This window comes from Pseudorca crassidens, chromosome 4 (assembly GCF_039906515.1).
Source record: "Pseudorca crassidens isolate mPseCra1 chromosome 4, mPseCra1.hap1, whole genome shotgun sequence".
NCBI classification, from domain to species: domain Eukaryota; kingdom Metazoa; phylum Chordata; class Mammalia; order Artiodactyla; family Delphinidae; genus Pseudorca; species Pseudorca crassidens.
This window is the reverse complement of record NC_090299.1, coordinates 3,669,912-3,687,909: the sequence shown is the minus strand read 5'-3', so window position 1 is coordinate 3,687,909 and position 17,998 is coordinate 3,669,912. Positions and strand designations below refer to the sequence as shown.

General features: G+C 60.5%; 1 protein-coding gene across 3 annotated transcripts in view; it reads left to right on the top strand.

The window, feature by feature from the left end:
* SORCS2 (sortilin related VPS10 domain containing receptor 2) overlaps positions 1-17,752 on the top strand; it is a 485,797-nt gene extending 468,045 nt beyond the window's left edge. For all 3 annotated transcript variants that reach the window (XM_067735018.1, XM_067735020.1, XM_067735019.1), the window contains 9 exons: positions 1,388-1,574; positions 3,617-3,750; positions 4,900-5,023; positions 6,316-6,428; positions 7,414-7,539; positions 10,360-10,459; positions 10,950-11,049; positions 13,642-13,787; positions 15,567-17,752. In XM_067735018.1, the coding sequence (XP_067591119.1) occupies positions 1,388-1,574; positions 3,617-3,750; positions 4,900-5,023; positions 6,316-6,428; positions 7,414-7,539; positions 10,360-10,459; positions 10,950-11,049; positions 13,642-13,787; positions 15,567-15,631 (1,095 nt within the window). In that variant the 3' untranslated portion in view covers positions 15,632-17,752. The remainder of the gene's footprint in view (positions 1-1,387; positions 1,575-3,616; positions 3,751-4,899; positions 5,024-6,315; positions 6,429-7,413; positions 7,540-10,359; positions 10,460-10,949; positions 11,050-13,641; positions 13,788-15,566) is intronic.
* Positions 17,753-17,998: the final 246 nt, after the last annotated feature.

Here is a 17,998-nt window from a genome sequence, read left to right as displayed (position 1 = left end):
ATAGAACGTACTTGTATAAGGTCCCTGAGGCCATCACAACAGTGGCCACGAACTGGGTGGCTTGAAACAGCACACATCTCTCCTCTCACAGTTCTGGGGGCTAGAAGCCCAAAATCAAAGTGTCAGCAGGGCTGCGCTCCCTCTGGAGGGTCCTTCCTTGTCTCTGCAGCCTCTGGGGGCTCCAGGTATCCCTGGGCTGTGGCCGCATTTCCTCCTGTCTTCACATACTTCCCCTGTGTCTCAAATCCCCTTCCTTTTTCTTATAAAGACCCCAGTCATTGGGGTCCTGTTGTAATCCGGTGTGACCTCATCTTAACTAATTACACCTGTAACACCCCATTTCCAAATAAGGTACATTCTGAGGTTTCAAGCGGACTGAATTGGAGCGGGGGCAGGGGTGGACACTATTCAACCTACTACTCCATATTTGTGAAGAAAGTTAGATGAACATAATTTACTTAAAAGTATCCTATCGAGTTTTAAGGTTTGGCAGGTGTAAGATAAGAGGATTGCTAAACAGTGATGATCTTCTTCGTTCTTGATCACTAGGAAATGGTTTTCTGGGTGTTTCTGCAGCAGGGGGAGGGGTGGCAGGAAGGGACGATGCGGGGTGGGGGGAGGGAGGGAGAACATGAGACTGAATATGAGAACCTCTTGCCAGAAAGTTGAAAAAGTTATTGTTCCCTTCACTCAATTTCCTCCCCACGCCTCTATGAGGAAAATACGGTTATTGGAAGGATAAGGCTTGTGGCGGGGAGTATATGGGTGATTGGACAGCTTGTGTGGGTGGGGAAACGCCTGGAAGAGGCAGCAGTGGGTGGGAGCCCCTTCCTGCACAGAGCCCGTGCATACGAGCATCACTCCTGGCACCGCATAGAGTGAGAGAAAAGAAAAATGCAGGAATCGCAGCATCAGAGAGGGAAAAGTAATGTTTTCTTAATTTCCTGGGAGACTAAGGGTCTTCCTACACACACATATCTTCCTAGACATGTTACTGAAACTGTCCAGCAGTGTGCTAGGCCCCTTCCCGCCCTCCCGGCTCCTGGCTGAGCCCTCGGTGGGCCTCCCTGGCCCCTATCCCCGCCCCTGCACTGCCTCCCTGCCCTCGCCCGTGAGCCCTGACCCCTCTCCCTCTCTGCAGCTGCGTGATCTTTCTAATGCAAACCTGGCCCTGGCCCCTCCTTCCACCCACCTCCTACAGCTCTCAGCCCAGCCCTCCGGGCTGGGAGCCCCAAGGGAAGAACAGATCTGGTTCCCTGGGGTCCCCAGGCCACTCACTTTGAGGAAAGGAGTGAGGGAAAGAACGATTGAATGAATGAGTGAATGCCTCATCGCTGGCCCCCAGCTTTGCACCCACTCCTAAGTGGCCCTGTGGTGCTTCCTGCAGGGCGATGTCCTGACCACCAAGTACCAGGTGGACCTGGGGGACGGCTTCAAGGCCATGTACGTGAACCTCACGTTGACCGGGGAGCCCATCCGGCACCGCTATGAGAACCCTGGTGTCTACCGCGTGTCCGTCAGGGCGGAGAATATGGCAGGACATGACGAAGCCGTGCTGTTTGTCCAGGTCAACTGTAAGTCCATCGTCCCTTTGAGGCCAAGTGTCTCTCCCTGTGACAGAGACCTGGTTCTTGGGGAAGCACGGGGAGCCCAAGGGCAGGGAGGCAGGCAGGCTGGGCTCGAGTCCACACCCATGGTGGTCTGTGCAGTGGGGATAGTGGTGATGGTGATGGTGATTATGATGGTAGTGGTGGTGATGGTGATGGTGGTGGTGATGGTGGTGGTGATGGTGGTGGTGGTGGTGGTGATGGTGGTGGTGATGGTGGTGGTGGTGATGGTGATGGTGGTGGTGATGGTGGTCATGGTGGTCATGGTGGTGGTGGTGATGGTGGTCATGGTGGTGGTGGTGATGGTGGTCATGGTGGTGGTGATGCTGGTGATGGTGATGGTGGTGGTGATGGTGGTGGTGATGGTGATGGTGATGGTGGTGATGGTGGTGATGGTGGTGGTGATGGTGGTGGTGATGGTGGTGATGGTGGTGATGATAGAGGTGATGGTGGTGATGATGGTGGTGATGGTGGTGGTGATGGTGGTGATGATGGTGGTGATGGTGGTGGTGATGGTGGTGATGGTGGTGGTGATGGTGATGGTGATGGTGGTGGTGATGGTGATGGTGGTGATGGTGGTGATGATGGTGATGGTGATGGTGGTGGTGATGGTGATGGTGGTGGTGATGGTGATGATGGTGATGGTGGTGATGATGGTGATGGTGATGGTGGTGGTGATGGTGATGGTGGTGGTGATGGTGGTGGTGATGGTGATGGTGATGGTGGTGATGGTGGTGGTGATGGTGGTGGTGATGGTGGTGATGGTGGTGATGATAGAGGTGATGGTGGTGATGATGGTGGTGATGGTGGTGGTGATGGTGGTGATGATGGTGGTGATGGTGGTGGTGATGGTGGTGGTGATGGTGGTGGTGATGGTGATGGTGATGGTGGTGATGGTGGTGGTGATGGTGATGATGGTGATGGTGGTGGTGATGGTGGTGGTGGTGATGGTGGTGGTGATGGTGGTGGTGATGATGGTGATGGTGGTGATGGTGGTGATGATGGTGATGGTGATGGTGGTGGTGATGGTGATGATGGTGATGGTGGTGGTGATGGTGATGGTGGTGGTGATGGTGGTGGTGGTGATGGTGGTGGTGATGGTGGTGGTGGTGGTGGTGATGGTGGTGGTGATGGTGGTGGTGGTGATGGTGATGGTGGTGGTGATGGTGGTGATGGTGGTCATGGTGTTGGTGGTGATGGTGGTCATGGTGGTGGTGGTGATGGTGGTCATGGTGGTGGTGATGCTGGTGATGGTGATGGTGGTGGTGATGGTGGTGGTGATGGTGGTGGTGATGGTGGTGATGGTGGTGATGATAGAGGTGATGGTGGTGATGATGGTGGTGATGGTGGTGGTGATGGTGGTGATGATGGTGGTGATGGTGGTGGTGATGGTGGTGGTGATGGTGGTGATGGTGGTGGTGATGGTGGTGATGGTGGTGGTGATGGTGGTGATGATAGAGGTGATAGAGGTGATGGTGGTGGTGATGGTGGTGGTGGTGATGGTGATGGTGGTGGTGATGGTGGTGATGGTGGTGGTGGTGGTGGTGGTGGTGGTGATGGTGGTGGTGATGGTGGTGGTGATGCTGGTGGTGATGGTGGTGATGGTGGTGGTGATGGTGGTGGTGATGGTGATGGTGATGGTGGTGATGGTGGTGGTGATGGTGGTGGTGATGGTGGTGGTGATGGTGGTGATGGTGGTGATGATAGAGGTGATGGTGGTGATGATGGTGGTGATGGTGGTGGTGATGGTGGTGATGGTGGTGGTGATGGTGGTGGTGATGGTGGTGGTGATGGTGGTGATGGTGGTGGTGATGGTGGTGGTGATGGTGGTGGTGATGGTGGTGGTGATGGTGATGATGGTGATGGTGGTGGTGATGGTGATGATGGTGATGGTGATGGTGGTGGTGATGGTGGTGATGAGGTTGATTGTGACAGTGACTGATAGCAGCCTGTGCCATGGCCAGTGCCCTGATGCCCTCTAACCTCTAACCTTTTTCTGGCCCCTGCAGCCCCCCTGCAGGCACTCTACCTCGAAGTGGTTCCTGTCACTGGCGTCAACCAGGAGGTGACCCTCACAGCTGTGCTGCTGCCCTTGAACCCCAACCTCACCGTCTTCTACTGGTGGATTGGTCACAGCCTGGAGGTATGCTGGCCTCAGGCCCCTGGCAGCCCCTCCTTCCCACAGGCTCCCATCTGGGGTGGAGAGTGGGGCAGGCCCCACCCTCCATACTGGGCAGGACACAGTGTGTGACACCATGGAGGTGAGGAAAGCACACACCGACTCTTCCTTCACCCTAAGCATCTGTTCGGGGTCCGGCCATGTCTGAGTGTGGTGGACGAGGGATGAATCGGGTCAGACCCTGCCTTTTCCTAGGGAAAGATGTGGGAACATAGTAGGTGACCTAAGTTAGTGTGTGACAGGTGTCACAGGAAGGAGACAGGTGACACGTCTGAAAGTTCCAGAAGAGATCAGGCCATTTCTAGTTATAGCATGGGAGTAGTCAGGGAAGCCTTCATGGAGGAGGGGGTCCCTGGGGCTGGACCCAACCTCAGAAGCCTCACCCAGGGCTGTGGGTTGTATCCTGTGGGCAGTGGGGAGCCAAGGGCAGATGCCTGGTAGGAGACCCTGAGGGCCTCTGCAGGTGAAGCTGCCCACCCTTAGGCCGGGGGGGGCCTCAAGACCCAAAGGGGGATCCTTCATTTATTCAGCAAACGGCAGCCCTTCACCGCCAAGCAGAGAGCCCCAAACAACGGCTGAGGTCCCAACCAGGCGGGGCCCTGGGCTCCAGACTGTTTCCCTGGCATGGGGAGGGTCGAGGAAGGGGCTCGGGCTCCGGGCTCGAATGGCGACTCAGCCCCCTGCAGCCGAGCTCTTGGGGCCGGTTGCTACACCTCCCCAAGCCTCTGCCTCCCCGTCTACAAGGTCCGAGGCAATAGTGAGGCCCAGTCGGATGTGTGTGCCCACCCCACAGGGTGCGTGCTGAGCTGGCCGCTGGGGTCCAAGGATGAAGGTCCCATAGCCCAGCTGAGCGTGGAGGGGGTGAGAAGGTGAAAGGGATCAGGGTGGAGGCCCTGCCTAGCAGCCACCATGCGCCTTCGACACCATCCACGGAGGGGGGCTCGGAGCCTCTGGAGGGAAGGGGCACTGGGAGACGGTGCCTGTGCTGGGGAGCTCAGGACCGGGCGTCTCTGGGGGGCCTTCTTCTTACCCCCCGGGGGCTCTCAGTGCAGCCCTGGCCGCACACTGGGGCCAGCTCTGCGGCCCAGCCCTGACCCCCGCTCGTGCCCGCAGCCCCTGCTGTCCCTGGAGAACTCTGTGACAACGCGGTTTGGGGACACAGGGGACGTGCGCGTGACGGTGCAGGCTGCCTGTGGGACCTCCGTGCTACAGGACTCCAAGGTGGTCCGCGTGCTGGGTGAGTTGCCCCCCTCCCGCCCCCCGGGACAGGCAGCGCAGCTCCTCCTTTTCAGGAGCTCAGGGTCGGGGGCAGGCGGTGTACATGCCACCGATGTCCTGGTCATCCCAGGCAGGGCTCAGCGGGGCAGAGGGGCCTCCATTTCCCCATCTGTAAAATAAATACCGACAACTCCTACGTCCATGGCATTCACAGGCTCCACGTGGCACAGATGAGGACGCGGCTGAGGGGCTTGACACGGTCACCCAGCAGCAACAGAGCTGGGATCGGGCTCCGGGTCTGCCTGCCCACCGGGTGCCTGTCCTCAGCACCCCCGTTATCTGAGGATCATCACGTGATTGTATCACTTTTGTTGAGAGTCCTGCTCTGAATCTGTGTCCCATTTATTGGCTCACTGGGGGCTCTGAGCCCCCCAGGAGACATTTACGATAGAAAATTAGTCCTAAGAATGGAAGAGACCCCCCCCCCGGCACCATGTTGCCCTCATCACCACACTGATAAACCCTCCTTTTGCTTTAAGAACAGCCTGTCCTGTGGACAGCAGCCATCAGTTAAATATTTAGGGAACTGCCCTCAGCCATTCCTTCATTCACGAGCATGTGGGCAGCAGGCCCTGAGCCCAGAGCCTTGAAAGTCATCTCCACCTGCACTGCATGCTCACACTTCACAAGGCACTCGTCCCTTGAGCTCTCCTCACCCCTGCAAAACCTCCTCCCATTTTACAAATCAAGAAACCAAGGCTCGGGAGGTAAGCGGAGAGATTGCAGTCCACTCTGAGACTCCTGGTGCCGAGTCTTTTTTTTTTTTACCACCTGCTGCTTGTGGATCTAGAATAGGTTTCTGAGTTGCAGACCCTGGGAAATGTGAGAGACAGAGAAGGTGGGGGCTCTGCTCTCCAGGGACTCTTATTCTGGTGGGGGAACCAGCCCAGTCAAAGTCCATGGATCCCTGGGGGACGAGAAGTCAACGTCGTAGGGTGTGTATGTCCTTGTGAGTTGATGGGGCAAATCACACAGCAGGCTTGGCCCTCCCTCCAGGGCAGCACTGCTGTCCTCGTCATTGTCACCTTTGTTGTTGTTGTTTTATTATTAAATGGCAGCCGGTGTAGTGGGCCCCGCCCGGGACAGCTGCTGGCACATACACTGGGAAGAACCTTGTTTTCTGAAAGTGGGCCACAGGATCCACACCCAGGGCCAGCCCTGGACCATCCAGGGGGTGTGGCCACCGTCCTCAGAGGAAGCGGGGCCGGGCGCCCAGGACTGACCCACTCTCCCATCTCTGCCTCTTTCCAGATCAATTTCAGGTCATGCCTCTGCAGTTTTCCAAGGACCTGGACGCTCACAACCCCAACACCCCCGAGTGGAGGGAGGACATTGGCCTCGTGGTGTCCCGGCTCCTCTCCAAGGTGCCCCCAGCCCACCACTGGCAAAACCACCTGCCCACCTCTGGGTTGTGGGTGCCCCAGAGAAGCGGGGGCTGTGGAGCCCCCAGGAGAGGGCAGGCGGGCTGCCCTGCAGTCCTGATGCTCTGTCCTTCACATCGGCTGACAGTGGTGCTTGGAAGCCATGTAGGGTCCTCTTACCTGGCCCTGGGGGACATGCAGCCAGACTGTCACCTTGCAGAGGAGGGACAGGACTGCATCTTCCATGCACATCTAGTGAGCACCAGCTGTTGGCACAAGACACAGCTGCTGTCCTACAACAGAATCTCTTTAAAGGGATTTTCATTTACTCACCACGTTTCTCTTCTGGGCTGGACACTGGAGACAGAGAGATGAGTCAGTGTGACGGCTGCCCTCAGGGAGGTCACAGAAAGCAAAGGCAGTGCATCAGGGTGGGCGTAGGGCACTCGAGGCCCTTGGGCCCCCAGTGGGAGAAAACCCAGCCCTCTAGAGTCAGCCAAGCCTGTCACAGACTGAGGCCCACCCTGGCCATGCCTCCCTTTGGCCCATTAATAATTTGGGTAATATTGTCCTGGGTGTTGAAGGATGAATAGGAGTTTGCCAGATGAACATGCATGGAGTGGGACTTTCAGGAGACAGAGCTTTGTGGGTTGAGGGAGTTGCATGGCCAGGAGCCCTGACAGTTGGATGGACAGTAGCCAGGGAGGGGCCTGCTCACCTGGGCATGGCGTGAGGAATGAGCTGAAGGGGGCAGGCCTGGCTGAGCGGAGGCCGGGGTGGTGGCCACAGGCTGAGGGACCAGGAGCGCTGGGCTGCAGTAGGTAGAGGGCAGTGCTGTCATTTGCTGGGGCCATGACTCCAGGTGTACAGGGGTCAGGAATGGCCAAGACTCAGGCCACTCAGGGAGGGAGGGTATTCCTGGGCCCCTGGAGTGAGGCAGGGGACAGAGGAGGCCGGTGGATCAGAGTGGCCGTCTGTGTCCCCGCAGGAGACCAGCATCCCCGAGGAGCTGCTGGTGACCGTTGTAAAGCCGGGGCTGCCCACCTTGGCTGACCTGCACGTGCTTCTGCCCCCTGCCAGGCCCACGAGGAAGAGGAGCCTCACAAGTGACAAGGTATCTCCTGCGGCCACTGGGCCGGGTCCTCCCCACGCCGCCGACGGTTTGGTGGTGATTCCCGGCAAGCACGGGGACCTCAGCCTCCCGTCATCGCGTAAAGGCTTATCTCTCACCAATCACTGTCCCTCCTCCCCCTTGTGGCTACCCCAAGGTCACACTGGAGGGGGAGTGGGGGGGACCAGGGCATTGGGCAGGACCACCCCTCAGGGGGACACTCCACTTTCACTCCCATTTCATTGGCTAGAGCTGATCACACCGCCCCAGCCTCACTGCGAGGGGTGAGCACCGGCCAGGGGATCCTGGGCAACAGTTTCAGAGCATCCAACTAGGACGGGGAATCGAAAGATGAATCGGGGGGGACTTCCCTCATGGTCCAGCGGTTAAGACTTCACCTTCCAATGCAGGGGTTGGGGGTTTGATTTCTGGTCGGGGAGTTAAGATCCCACATGCCTCACGGCCAAAAACCCAAAACATAAAACAGAAGCAACATTGTAACAAATTCAATAAAGACTTTAAAAATGGTCCACATCAAAAAAGGAAAAAGATGAATGGGAAGAACTTCACGCCGTCTAGGGCGGCTGGCTGTAATTCCGTACCAAGCAGACAGCAATGAGTGTGGACGAGGAGACGGAGAAACTGACCCCTCATTCACTGCGGGGGGGAGTGGAAAATGGTGCAGCCACCGCGGAAACAGTCTGGTGGTTCTTTAAACAGTTAAACACGGAGTTACCGAATGAGGCAGCGGCCCCACCCCCGGGCGTGTGCCACAGAGAACTGAAAATGTATGTCCACACACACACGTGTGTGCCTGGATGTTCACAGCCCCGAAGTGGAAACAACCCAAATGTCCACCCACAGAGGAGTGGATGAGCAGAGGTGGGCCATCCACACAGTGGAATATTATCCAGCCATCAAAAGGGGTGAGATTCTGATCCAGGCTGCAACTTGGATAAACACTGGAGACATGATGTAAAGTGAAAGAAGATGGTCACGGAAAGCCACAGACTGTGTGATTCCACTTATACGAAATGTCCAGGATAGGTGAATCCACAGAGACAGAGCGTTGCTGGGGGCTGGGGGCTGGGGGCTGGGGAGTGACTGCTCACGGTTTTAGGGGTTTCCTTTGGGAGGAAGAAGATGTTCTGGAATTAGATAGTGGTGGTGGGCGTGACTGTGAATATGCTAAAACAACACTGAATGGTACACTTGAAGAAGGTAAATGGCATCTCAAGAAAAGATGAGTCAGAACTGCAGCCGAGCTCTGAGCTAATCGAGAAGACAGGTGCTCCCGCAGATGGTCTGGGAAGAGCGACCTGCACGGAGGCACGGAGACAGCAAGACCAGCAGGACCCCTGTGGGCGGGTGGCAGCGTCCCATTTCACAGACGAGGGAAGTGAGGCTCAGTGAGGCCCCCGCCAGGAAGCACAGCGCGGGCGAGGAGCCCCACTGTCACTCTGGCTGCCAAACTGCTCGAGCCACTCCCGGGCGGCCTCCTGGTGGACCTGTGCCTGTGCCAGCCTGACCCACAGCCTGTCCCAAAGGGCGTCCGCGTCCGCACCTGGGGGCTCCCGGCCAAGCCCCCAGCCCCCGCTGATGCGGTGTCTCTGGAGGTGGGTCAGTGGCGGGTTGAGAGGCATCGACCCACTTCTCAGACGAGGAGCTGAGGGCAGAGAGGAAGGCTGCGGGGGTCCCGGGTGCCAGCACGGGGCTCGGGGGCTGCACCCACCCGGGGTGCTTCCGAGTGAGGGCTGGAAGGGAAGGAGGTGAGAGACGGGGGGACCCCACCCCCATCGTCCTGAGCGCTCAGAGTCTGCCACGTGCCCGAAGTCAGCGAGCAAGCTTAGCCACGCGCCACGGCCACGGACAGCAGCCTTGCCTTTCTGCGTGCGGAGCGTGGGGCCCAGGGCGCCACCCCCATGCTCCTACGATTCCTCACGTTGACCTGAGAACGGAAAGGTGCAGCGGCCCCTCCAGGCCATGAGGTCAAGGGGCAGAACCAGGTGTCTTCCCGGACCCTTCAGGTCTGGGGCTGTTGGCCTGTCGTTTACACAGTTCCCGACTCAGGACCCTCGTTCCGTGAGCAGGGAACGGGCCTCGTGGAGTCCCGGGTGCTGAAACGCCGCTCAGGGAAGCAGCCAGCAGAGTCCCCAGGGTATATCCCCCCAAGGCCCAGGGAGCAGAGCCACGGGGACCCCATCCCTGAGAGGGACCCCTCCCCCAACACATCTGCACCCACCTGTGCAGAGGGTGACACCTGACACCCACGTGGGCTGAGTGGTTCCCTTCTGAACACCAGGAAAACTCCCCACTCCTGAACTGCCAAACCAGCTGGGCGCCCCAGAGGCCAGCTGCCTCCTCCCCCCCACCATGATCCAGCAACATCACCTCCTGGGGTTTCTCTGCCTCAGGTGTGGGCTCACTCGCCTGCCTGGGTCACCTCTCCTGTCCCTGTCTTGTCTTCTTCCTGGTCTTCCACGTCCAAGAAGCCTCCCCTGATTACTTCTGGGGTTGGGGGCCTCCTGGAGCATCCCTGGGTCTCCCCAACTTTACCACACTCCATGGTCCTGACTAAAACTAGAGCTCTGTGAGGGCAGGGCCACATTTGGGTCACCTTGTGTCCCATTGTAGGTTCTTGGTGAGAGTTCATTGGTGGCTAGTATTCCCATTTTACAGAGGAGGCGACTGAGGCCTGGAGAGGCTGAGTGGCCCTCCCCCAGCCCCATGGCTCTGGAGGGTCCGGGCGGACATCTGCCCGGCTCTCCCGCTTCCTCTGCTGGGTCCCCGAGGACCCCCTCACTCCCCGCTCTCTTATTTCAGAGGCTCGTGGCCATCCAGCAGGTGCTGAACGCACAGAAGATCAGCTTCCTCCTGCGTGGTGGCGTCCGGGTGCTGGTGGCCATGAGGGACGTGGACACAGGTGAGAGGCCTGGCCGGAGCTCACCTCTGTAGGGTGGGGTGGGCGTGTGTCCAGGCCCCTCAGACGACACCCATTACTGTGGACGCTGGGGGCAGAGGGACCCCCCTCTGCCGCCCGCACACACGCTCCTCCTGGACGGGTGGTTGCCTCCGGTTAAAACCCCATCACACCAAGGGCCTCGCGGTGCTCTCCGCGGACACAGCACGGAGCTCTTGCTTTAACTTATGTCACTTAGAGTCTCAGGTGGCTCTGTCCCTGCCCCCCACCGTGGACTGTCCTCCCCACTTTGGGCAACGATCTCCGCAAGAGCTGAGGAGCTGCGTCCTGCTCTGTGCAGCCATGCGTCCACGCCAGCATCAGTGCGGACGGAGGAGTTCTGTCCACTTTCCAGGAGGAAGGACCAGGGCCAGGATTTACTCAGGGGGGGTCCTGGGTGCCAGGAGGCTGGCCGGTGCCCACGCTGACCGCTCACAGGCTGCTTTGCTCACAGATTCTCCAAGCCTGGGAGGAGGTGGCGGCTACTGGGCGGTGGCAGTCGTCCTCATAGGGCTGTTCGCGGTGGGAGCTTTCATCCTCTACAAGTTCAAAAGGCAAGGTCACCCGGCCTCCCTGGGCTAACTGGGCGTGAGGGCGGGGCCTGGTGGGGGGGCGCAGCTTCCCAGCAGGGCCTTGGAGGGTTGTGGCTGTGCCTGGGACGGGTCCTGGGGTGGGGAGGGGCCTTGTCTGGACCCACAGCCTGGATCTGAGTCACCTTGATCCCAGAGGGAGACAGCCGACCGCTCACAGCCCAAGGAGCCTCTTCCACCCCCATCCTCCTCTCTGCTCCACCCACCCATTTTACAGATGAGGAAACCCGGGCTCAGAGAGGTTAAGTGATCTTCCCAGGGCCACACAGCTGAGGAGTGGGGCTCTGACCCCAGGCTGTGCCCAGTCCCCACGCTTCCCCCAGCACCCATCCACCCCTTCCCTCCGCAAGCATGATCCGGAGCTGTCATGTGCCAGGCACTCCACTGGGAGGCGGCTCCAGCCTCCAGATGGAGCGGCTGCACGGGACACCCAGGGCCGGAGCGGGGGGCGGCTGACGCCCAGGGTGGGAGCGGGCGGGGGCTTGAGCCGAGGCTGGGTGGGTGGCAAGCACACCGTGCGGTCATTGGGAGGGGGTGTGGTGCCTCTCTCCCCCTCTGACCTGAGTCCTCAGCTGTGAAATGGGTTTAATAACCCTCGGTGCTGGGATTACTCATGGGCCCCCTCGAGGGCCCGGGAATGAGCAAAACGACCAGAAAGTGTCACCAGACTCATTTCCTGCAACACGCAGCTGCCAGGTCTGAGCCTGTTGTTTCTCCCTGTCTTGCTGGTCTGGCTCCAGTGGCCTTGGGGTCTCCCTGGTTGGGGTCACCCTTGGGAACAGTCCAGAGACGGAGCTGACCCTCCCCTTGCTCCTCTGAGGCCAAGGGTCCTTCCTCCCCCGAGCCCTGGACACTTCTGGGTCTCTGTCCTCCAGCACCGTTCACACTGGGTGGCAGCCCCCCAACCTGCAGGACAGCCCAGATGGCAGCACGGCTGAGTCACCCTCGAAGACTGGGCCACCATCCTGCCCTGCTGCTGACCAGCTCGGTGGTCCTGGCCAGTCTCTTCCCCTCCCTGAGCCTCAGTTTCCTCATCTGTAAAAGGAGACTAAGCAGGAGGAGGATAGGACAAGGGAAGAAGAAAAGGGGGAGAAGGTGGGGAAGAGGGGCAGGGGGCAGGGAGGGGCAGATGGGGAGGGGAGGGGGGTGGGCAGGAGCAGACGCAGGCCCCCAGCTCCTGCAGACCTTCTCCTGTGCCCGTCTCCCTTGTTGCCGTAACGCCGTGTTTAATTGGGACCTTGTGAAAACCGCCCAGCTCAGGCCTGGCTGAGGCAGGCCATGGGGTGTGAGTCCTGAGAGGCTGAACGAGAAAACGATTCAGACGCTGCCTCCCAAGTCAGAGCCGAGTTGGAGGCAATGGCTGGAGTCGGGACCTGCCCCCACCCCTTTCTCTTTCCCCTTGGACCACAGGTTGCGTGCACCCATTTGGGCTTCTCTCAGGGCACTTGAGAATTGCAGGGCGGCAGGATTGCCTGGGGGTGGGCGGAAGGCAGGCCTGGCAGGTCAGGAGTGAAAGGGGCAGAATTCCGTTCTCTTTCGATTGCCTTCTTCAGACCCCCTGAAGGCCAGATTGCAGTTTCCACAAATTGCTCCAGATTTATCACACACAGTGTAAATGGCCCAGAAGGAACCTACTACCTTGTCCCCAGAGGATGGGGAGGGAGGAGCAAGGGGAGGACCTTGCAGCTGCAGAGAGAAATGCCCCATTTGTCCAGAGGCTTTAAGCTCTGTGGAGCTCAGGGAGCTGGGCTCTCCTGACTGACGCAGCAGTCAGCGTAGGCTGGGCCCGGCTGCGTAACAAATAGCCCCTAAGTCTCAGAGGCTCACAGCCATCGAGTGCTGCAGTCCACTGGGTCTGGCCACATGGCCCAACCCACCCTGGGCCCTGAATGTGCATCCTGCCATCTCAATATTTCCAGAGAACTGCCAGTGTTGGTGAGTGGCTCTGAGGAAGCCCACTCTCCCGCTGAGTCTAGTTCCCTCTTCTGTAAATTGGGACCATGGGCTCTTTTGGGGTTTTGCTCCAACTAACTGGGGTGTTGAACATGAAGGAGCGTGGTCCAGGGGCCCCGAGCCCAGTCCCAGCTGAGGCAGAGGGGGCTGTGCCCTTGCTCTCCTCTCCCTCTGCCCTGGAGGGTATGGGAACCTGAGGACGGTGCAGCCAGCCCCAGAACCCCGGGCAGGGCTCAGCAAGCGCCTCTCAGAGCCAGTCAACATCACGTGCCGTGTGGGAACGCATGCCAATCCAACCAGAGCCCTGAGGTGCAAGGTGACGGGGACCTGAAAGAAAATAAAACAGCCTCTCCCTGCAGCATGCCGAGGGGAGACGGATGGACAGCGAGCACCCCGTGTGCGGGGGCAGAGGGAAACCCAGGGCTGCCGGAGCTCATGGGACGGAGGGCTTCCTGGAGGAGGTGGCTTGGAGCAGAGACAGGGCAGGAGGCAGGCCCAGGAGCGATGTCAGCACCACACAGAGGGATGGCCCAGGGCTCTGCTGGGGGCTTCTGGGGACAGGCATCCTGGGCAGAGCCCTGAGTCCCCACCTCCGTCCCGCAGGAAACGCCCCGGCAGGACCGTGTACGCCCAGATGCACAATGAGAAGGAACAGGAAATGACGAGCCCCGTAAGCCACAGCCAGGACGTGCAGAGCGCCATCCAGGCCGAGGAGTTCATAGATGACGAGCTCCACTCACAGACTCTAGGTAATGCCCGCCCCGAAAGCTCCTCCCCTTCCCTCGCCACCTGCCCGCCCCCGCTGGCTCTCCCCACCCGTAACAGCCGCTCTCTGCACCCCCTACACGGCGACCGCCCCACCCCTGGGTTGCTGTGAGGCCCCCAGACAAGCAGCCAGGAGGACGCTCCAGAAACGTGTCCCCGTCGTGGGTTGTGTTGTCACCGCCGCTTTATCCCTCCCCACCCCGTACCCACTGTGTCCCTGGAGCTGTGGGAGGTGGAATGGCTGTCCTCACCTTTTAAATGATTGGAGGTGAGGCTCAGAGAGGTGACGTTGCTCACCCAGGCAGCACAGCAGACAAGCGGCCGGCCTGGGACCCAGACGCGGGCCTGCCGGACCCCAAAGCCCACGTCCCTCTTTTCTCCCTGGAGTGGTCGGGAGCTGACCACTCCCGTCCTCCACAGCTCCCCGACCTCGCAGCCCCACCGTCTCCCACAGCCGCCGGCCCCGCCGGGTTCCTCTCAGGGCTGTGGTCCTCAGCCTCCGGGACGGTGACTACAGCCCCGATTTCCCGGGCGCTTACTCCTCAGCAGGCCCACTGCTTCCCGGCACAGTCTCGCAGCCAGCCTGGGAGGCAGGCCCTGGCCGTGCGTCCATTTGACAGATGGGACAGCTGAGGTTCACAGTAGCCACTCGGTCTCCCAAGTCACTTAGCCGAGAAGACGCGCAGCCGATTCTGTGCCCCTCCCCCACGCTGCAGCCCAGGCTCGGGGCCAGCTCCCCCGTGCGCCCCAAGACCCCCCAGCCCAGGCCAGCAGCGGCTGGAGAGCGTCGGGGCCCCACGCGGCCATCTTCATCAGGCGGTGTCGCACCCCACGTGAAAGGTGGTGGCAGAGGCTCCCGGTGGACCCGGGCTTCCCAAGCTTTGACAGAGGGGTGGGCGTCCCAGGGAGATGAGAGAGCGGCCCTCCTGCCTCCGCAGCTCTTTGCCGTCAAGCCCCGAAGAGCAATGATAGCGTAATAATAAGGGATTCTTTCAATGGAGCACTTAGTGCGTGCCAGGCCCTGCCCAAATCCTCAGGGGCGGTCCCTTCCGGACCCCCCACCATCCTTTAGGGGAGGCCATATTATCGTCCCCAAGTTACAGATGACAAAACCGAGGCCGTGAGGTGACACGCCTTCATGAGGTCTCCCCCGGCACGCGGGGCTCACCACCCCATGCCCCCCCGCGGCCCCACTGCAAGCTCTGGGCCGCTTCCTCTCCACGTGCCCGGGCGTCTGGGGGGCTCTGGGCAGCCCGTGCCGGCTCCTTCCACCGGCCACGCCTACGGCCCCCAGGCTCAGAACACAGCCCCGCCCAGGACCCCGGCAGACCCCTGCCCTTCTGACCGTCACTGTGCCCTTCTCCCTCCGGCTGCCTCCTGGGGCCTTGCCTCGCCGCCCTGCAGTGCCCCTGCCCGGGGAGCACAGAGCCCCTCCTACCTCCCCCTGCCGCCGACGCCAGGCCGGCCACTGCAGGGCAGTGAGTATGGTGGCTGCTGGCGGGCATGGCCTCACCCCCGGAGGCCCCCTGGGTCCACTGCTTGTGCCGGCACCAGGAGAGCCCACCCTCAGTCACCCCTCCTCCCAGGAAACCTAGAGACGCCCACCCCTCCGCGCCCGCGTCCAGGCACGACCCGCAGGGCTTCAGCAAGCGCGGGACGCCCCGCACGCCGGTTGAGGCCACACCGTGTCCCGCACGGCCCTCCGTCCTCTCTCTGCCCCTCGGCCGGGCGTGTGCTCACACCCGGCATCTCTGTGCCTCCAGGGAATCACTCCGGCGTGGTCCTGAGCGTCAACTCCCGAGAGATGCACAGCTACCTGGTGGGCTGATGCCGCTGGAGGCCGCGCCCAGAGCTCTATCCTCTCCGCCGCTTCATCCCCCGTGGAGGGCACAGGACCACACGTGCCACCGGCACGGGGCTGGGACCGGCGTCCCCTCAGAGACCTCGGAAAAGCCTCCTTCTCCAGCTGTGTCCACGCAAGATGACAGATGCACCTCTGTCCAGCTCAAGCCCGCCCAGCCCACGGCCGCCCAGGAAACCCACCAGCTCCTGCCTCCCCAGACACCAGGCCCACGTGCTGCCCGCTGCGCCGCCCGCCCTCCCAGACTCTGGGCACTTCTCTGGACCTCACACGGCCGCCCTGGCTGCCCACGGCTGGTCACCGCAGCTGGGCCTGACTTCTCGTGGCCGAGGCTGGTCCCCCAGAGGCTGGGAGAGGCCGGGCTCTCAGCACCGCAGACCCGCCCCATCACCTGTGCCGCGGGCTCCCGTCCCAGCAGAGGGACAGCGGGGCCCTGCTTCCTTCCTCATAACCTCCAGGAAGGCAGCTCCCACCGCAGGGCCGTCCCTCTGCAGGGGTGTCCACCGCCCCGCTGGAATCCAGAAAGCCAGTGGTAGGCCCCCCAGCACCGCCTTCCACACCTGCCGCTGTCCTTCCTCTTTTTAAACTGCAGATAATGTAAATACCTCTCTAGGTAGCTGATTGCGTTTGGTGGGGGGAGGGGGGGTGTTCAACTTCCTATTTTTATTGCCAGGCAGTAGCCCCATTCTCGGGAACCCCTTTCCCAGAATGCCCAGGGATGCTCCTCTGCCCCTTCTGGCAGCCTTCTCTCCTGGGGCCCACAAGGCAAAGGCTCTCCCTGGCTTCCCCCCCCAGCTCGCCCCAGCCCCACACAGGGTCCTAGGGATCCAGCGCCTGCACTTCTGAAGGAAGCCAGCAGGCGGCGACCTCGCACGGGGGTTACCGCCTGCGGGATCCCGTCTCAGTGGCCGCGGTGGGAACGGCCTCTAGATGCCCAGAGTGTTCTGTGCTTCCGCATAGCTTGAGGGACGCACTTAGGAACCGGGAACCAGGCGGGGTTTCGAATGGCAGAGCCCGAAGGGCGCCAAGTAGCGCGCTCCTCGTTTTGAAGATGGAGAAACTGAGGCCCAGAGAGGGAGTGATTGTCCCAAGGTCACACAGCAAGACGGCAGCAGAGGTGCCCAGGAGCCAGCCCCCTGCTCCCCGTGCAGTGTGATTCCACTCGCTCACAGATGCCTAGAATCAGGGACACTAGGGATATATGGGGGCAGATTTTCACCTTTTGCCTTGAAACTGGAAATCAGTATCCCCTCCCCATCCTCTCCCTCCTCCCCCTACCCACCCCGCAGGCTGGGCTCTTAGGTGGCCGGGGCCTTCCCCTCAGAGGCGGGGACACCACAGCCCAGGCTAGGAACTCGCTGGCCGTGGGAAGTCCGAATGAAGCCTGGGGGACATTAGCCCACTTGCCCAGAAAAGAAACATGGCCTGCGGGAAGGAGACCAGGGATGCATCCTCACACCCAGAACACGTGGGAGGCCCTGAATCCTTGTGGAGTGGGGGACCCCTGGAGTCCAGCTCCTCGTGTCACAAACGGGGACTCAGACCACCCGAAACCAGCTCAGAAGGGGTCACTGCAGGTCACGGGGCAGGCGACAGAGGCGTCCCTCTCCCCACCCTGCCGGCCCACCGCCTGGAGCTCCTGGCCCAGCCCCGCAGAGCTCGCCCTGCAAGCCGTCCTCAAGACCCTCCTCGGGGAAGGGCTGGGGCAGCGGACCCCAGACTGGAGCTGGGGGGCTGTGTGGGAGAGGCTGGGTTCTCCGCAGCCTGCCCGAGGTCGCCAAAGACGGCTTAGGAACCCTCTGTCTTGCTGTCCACCCGCACCCGGCCCGCCCTGTGGGTGTCAGAACCAGGGTCAGACATGTGTCAGCACTGTCCAGGTCCAAGGTCAAGGTCAGCACGGACACAGCCCCCAGCTCAGCAGTGCCTGCGGGCGATGAGCCCTTTGCCCTTCCTTGACCCTCAGCTTCATTCTCTCTGTCGGGGTAGGGTTTTCGCTTTTGCTATTTGTGTTTTTCATGTATTTTATGTCATTATTTCTATTAAGAGCATCTTGGGTGTGTGGACCCAAGAACCTGGGAATAAGTCGGCACCTAGGGTGTGTGGACCCAAGAACCTGGGAATAAGTCGGCACCTATATCCTGATACTTTCCTATTCCCATAATCGTATCAATCAACACATAGGTCTATGGATTTATCTGGTTCTGCGTTTGAGGTTCTGTGTATTTGATGTACAGGTACACGCACCGGCACCTGGGAATAACGGGCTGGGCTTGGGCAGCTAACGTTTCATTCAACCGGGTTGAGCCCATACTTCGTATATGCACATAACAGAGA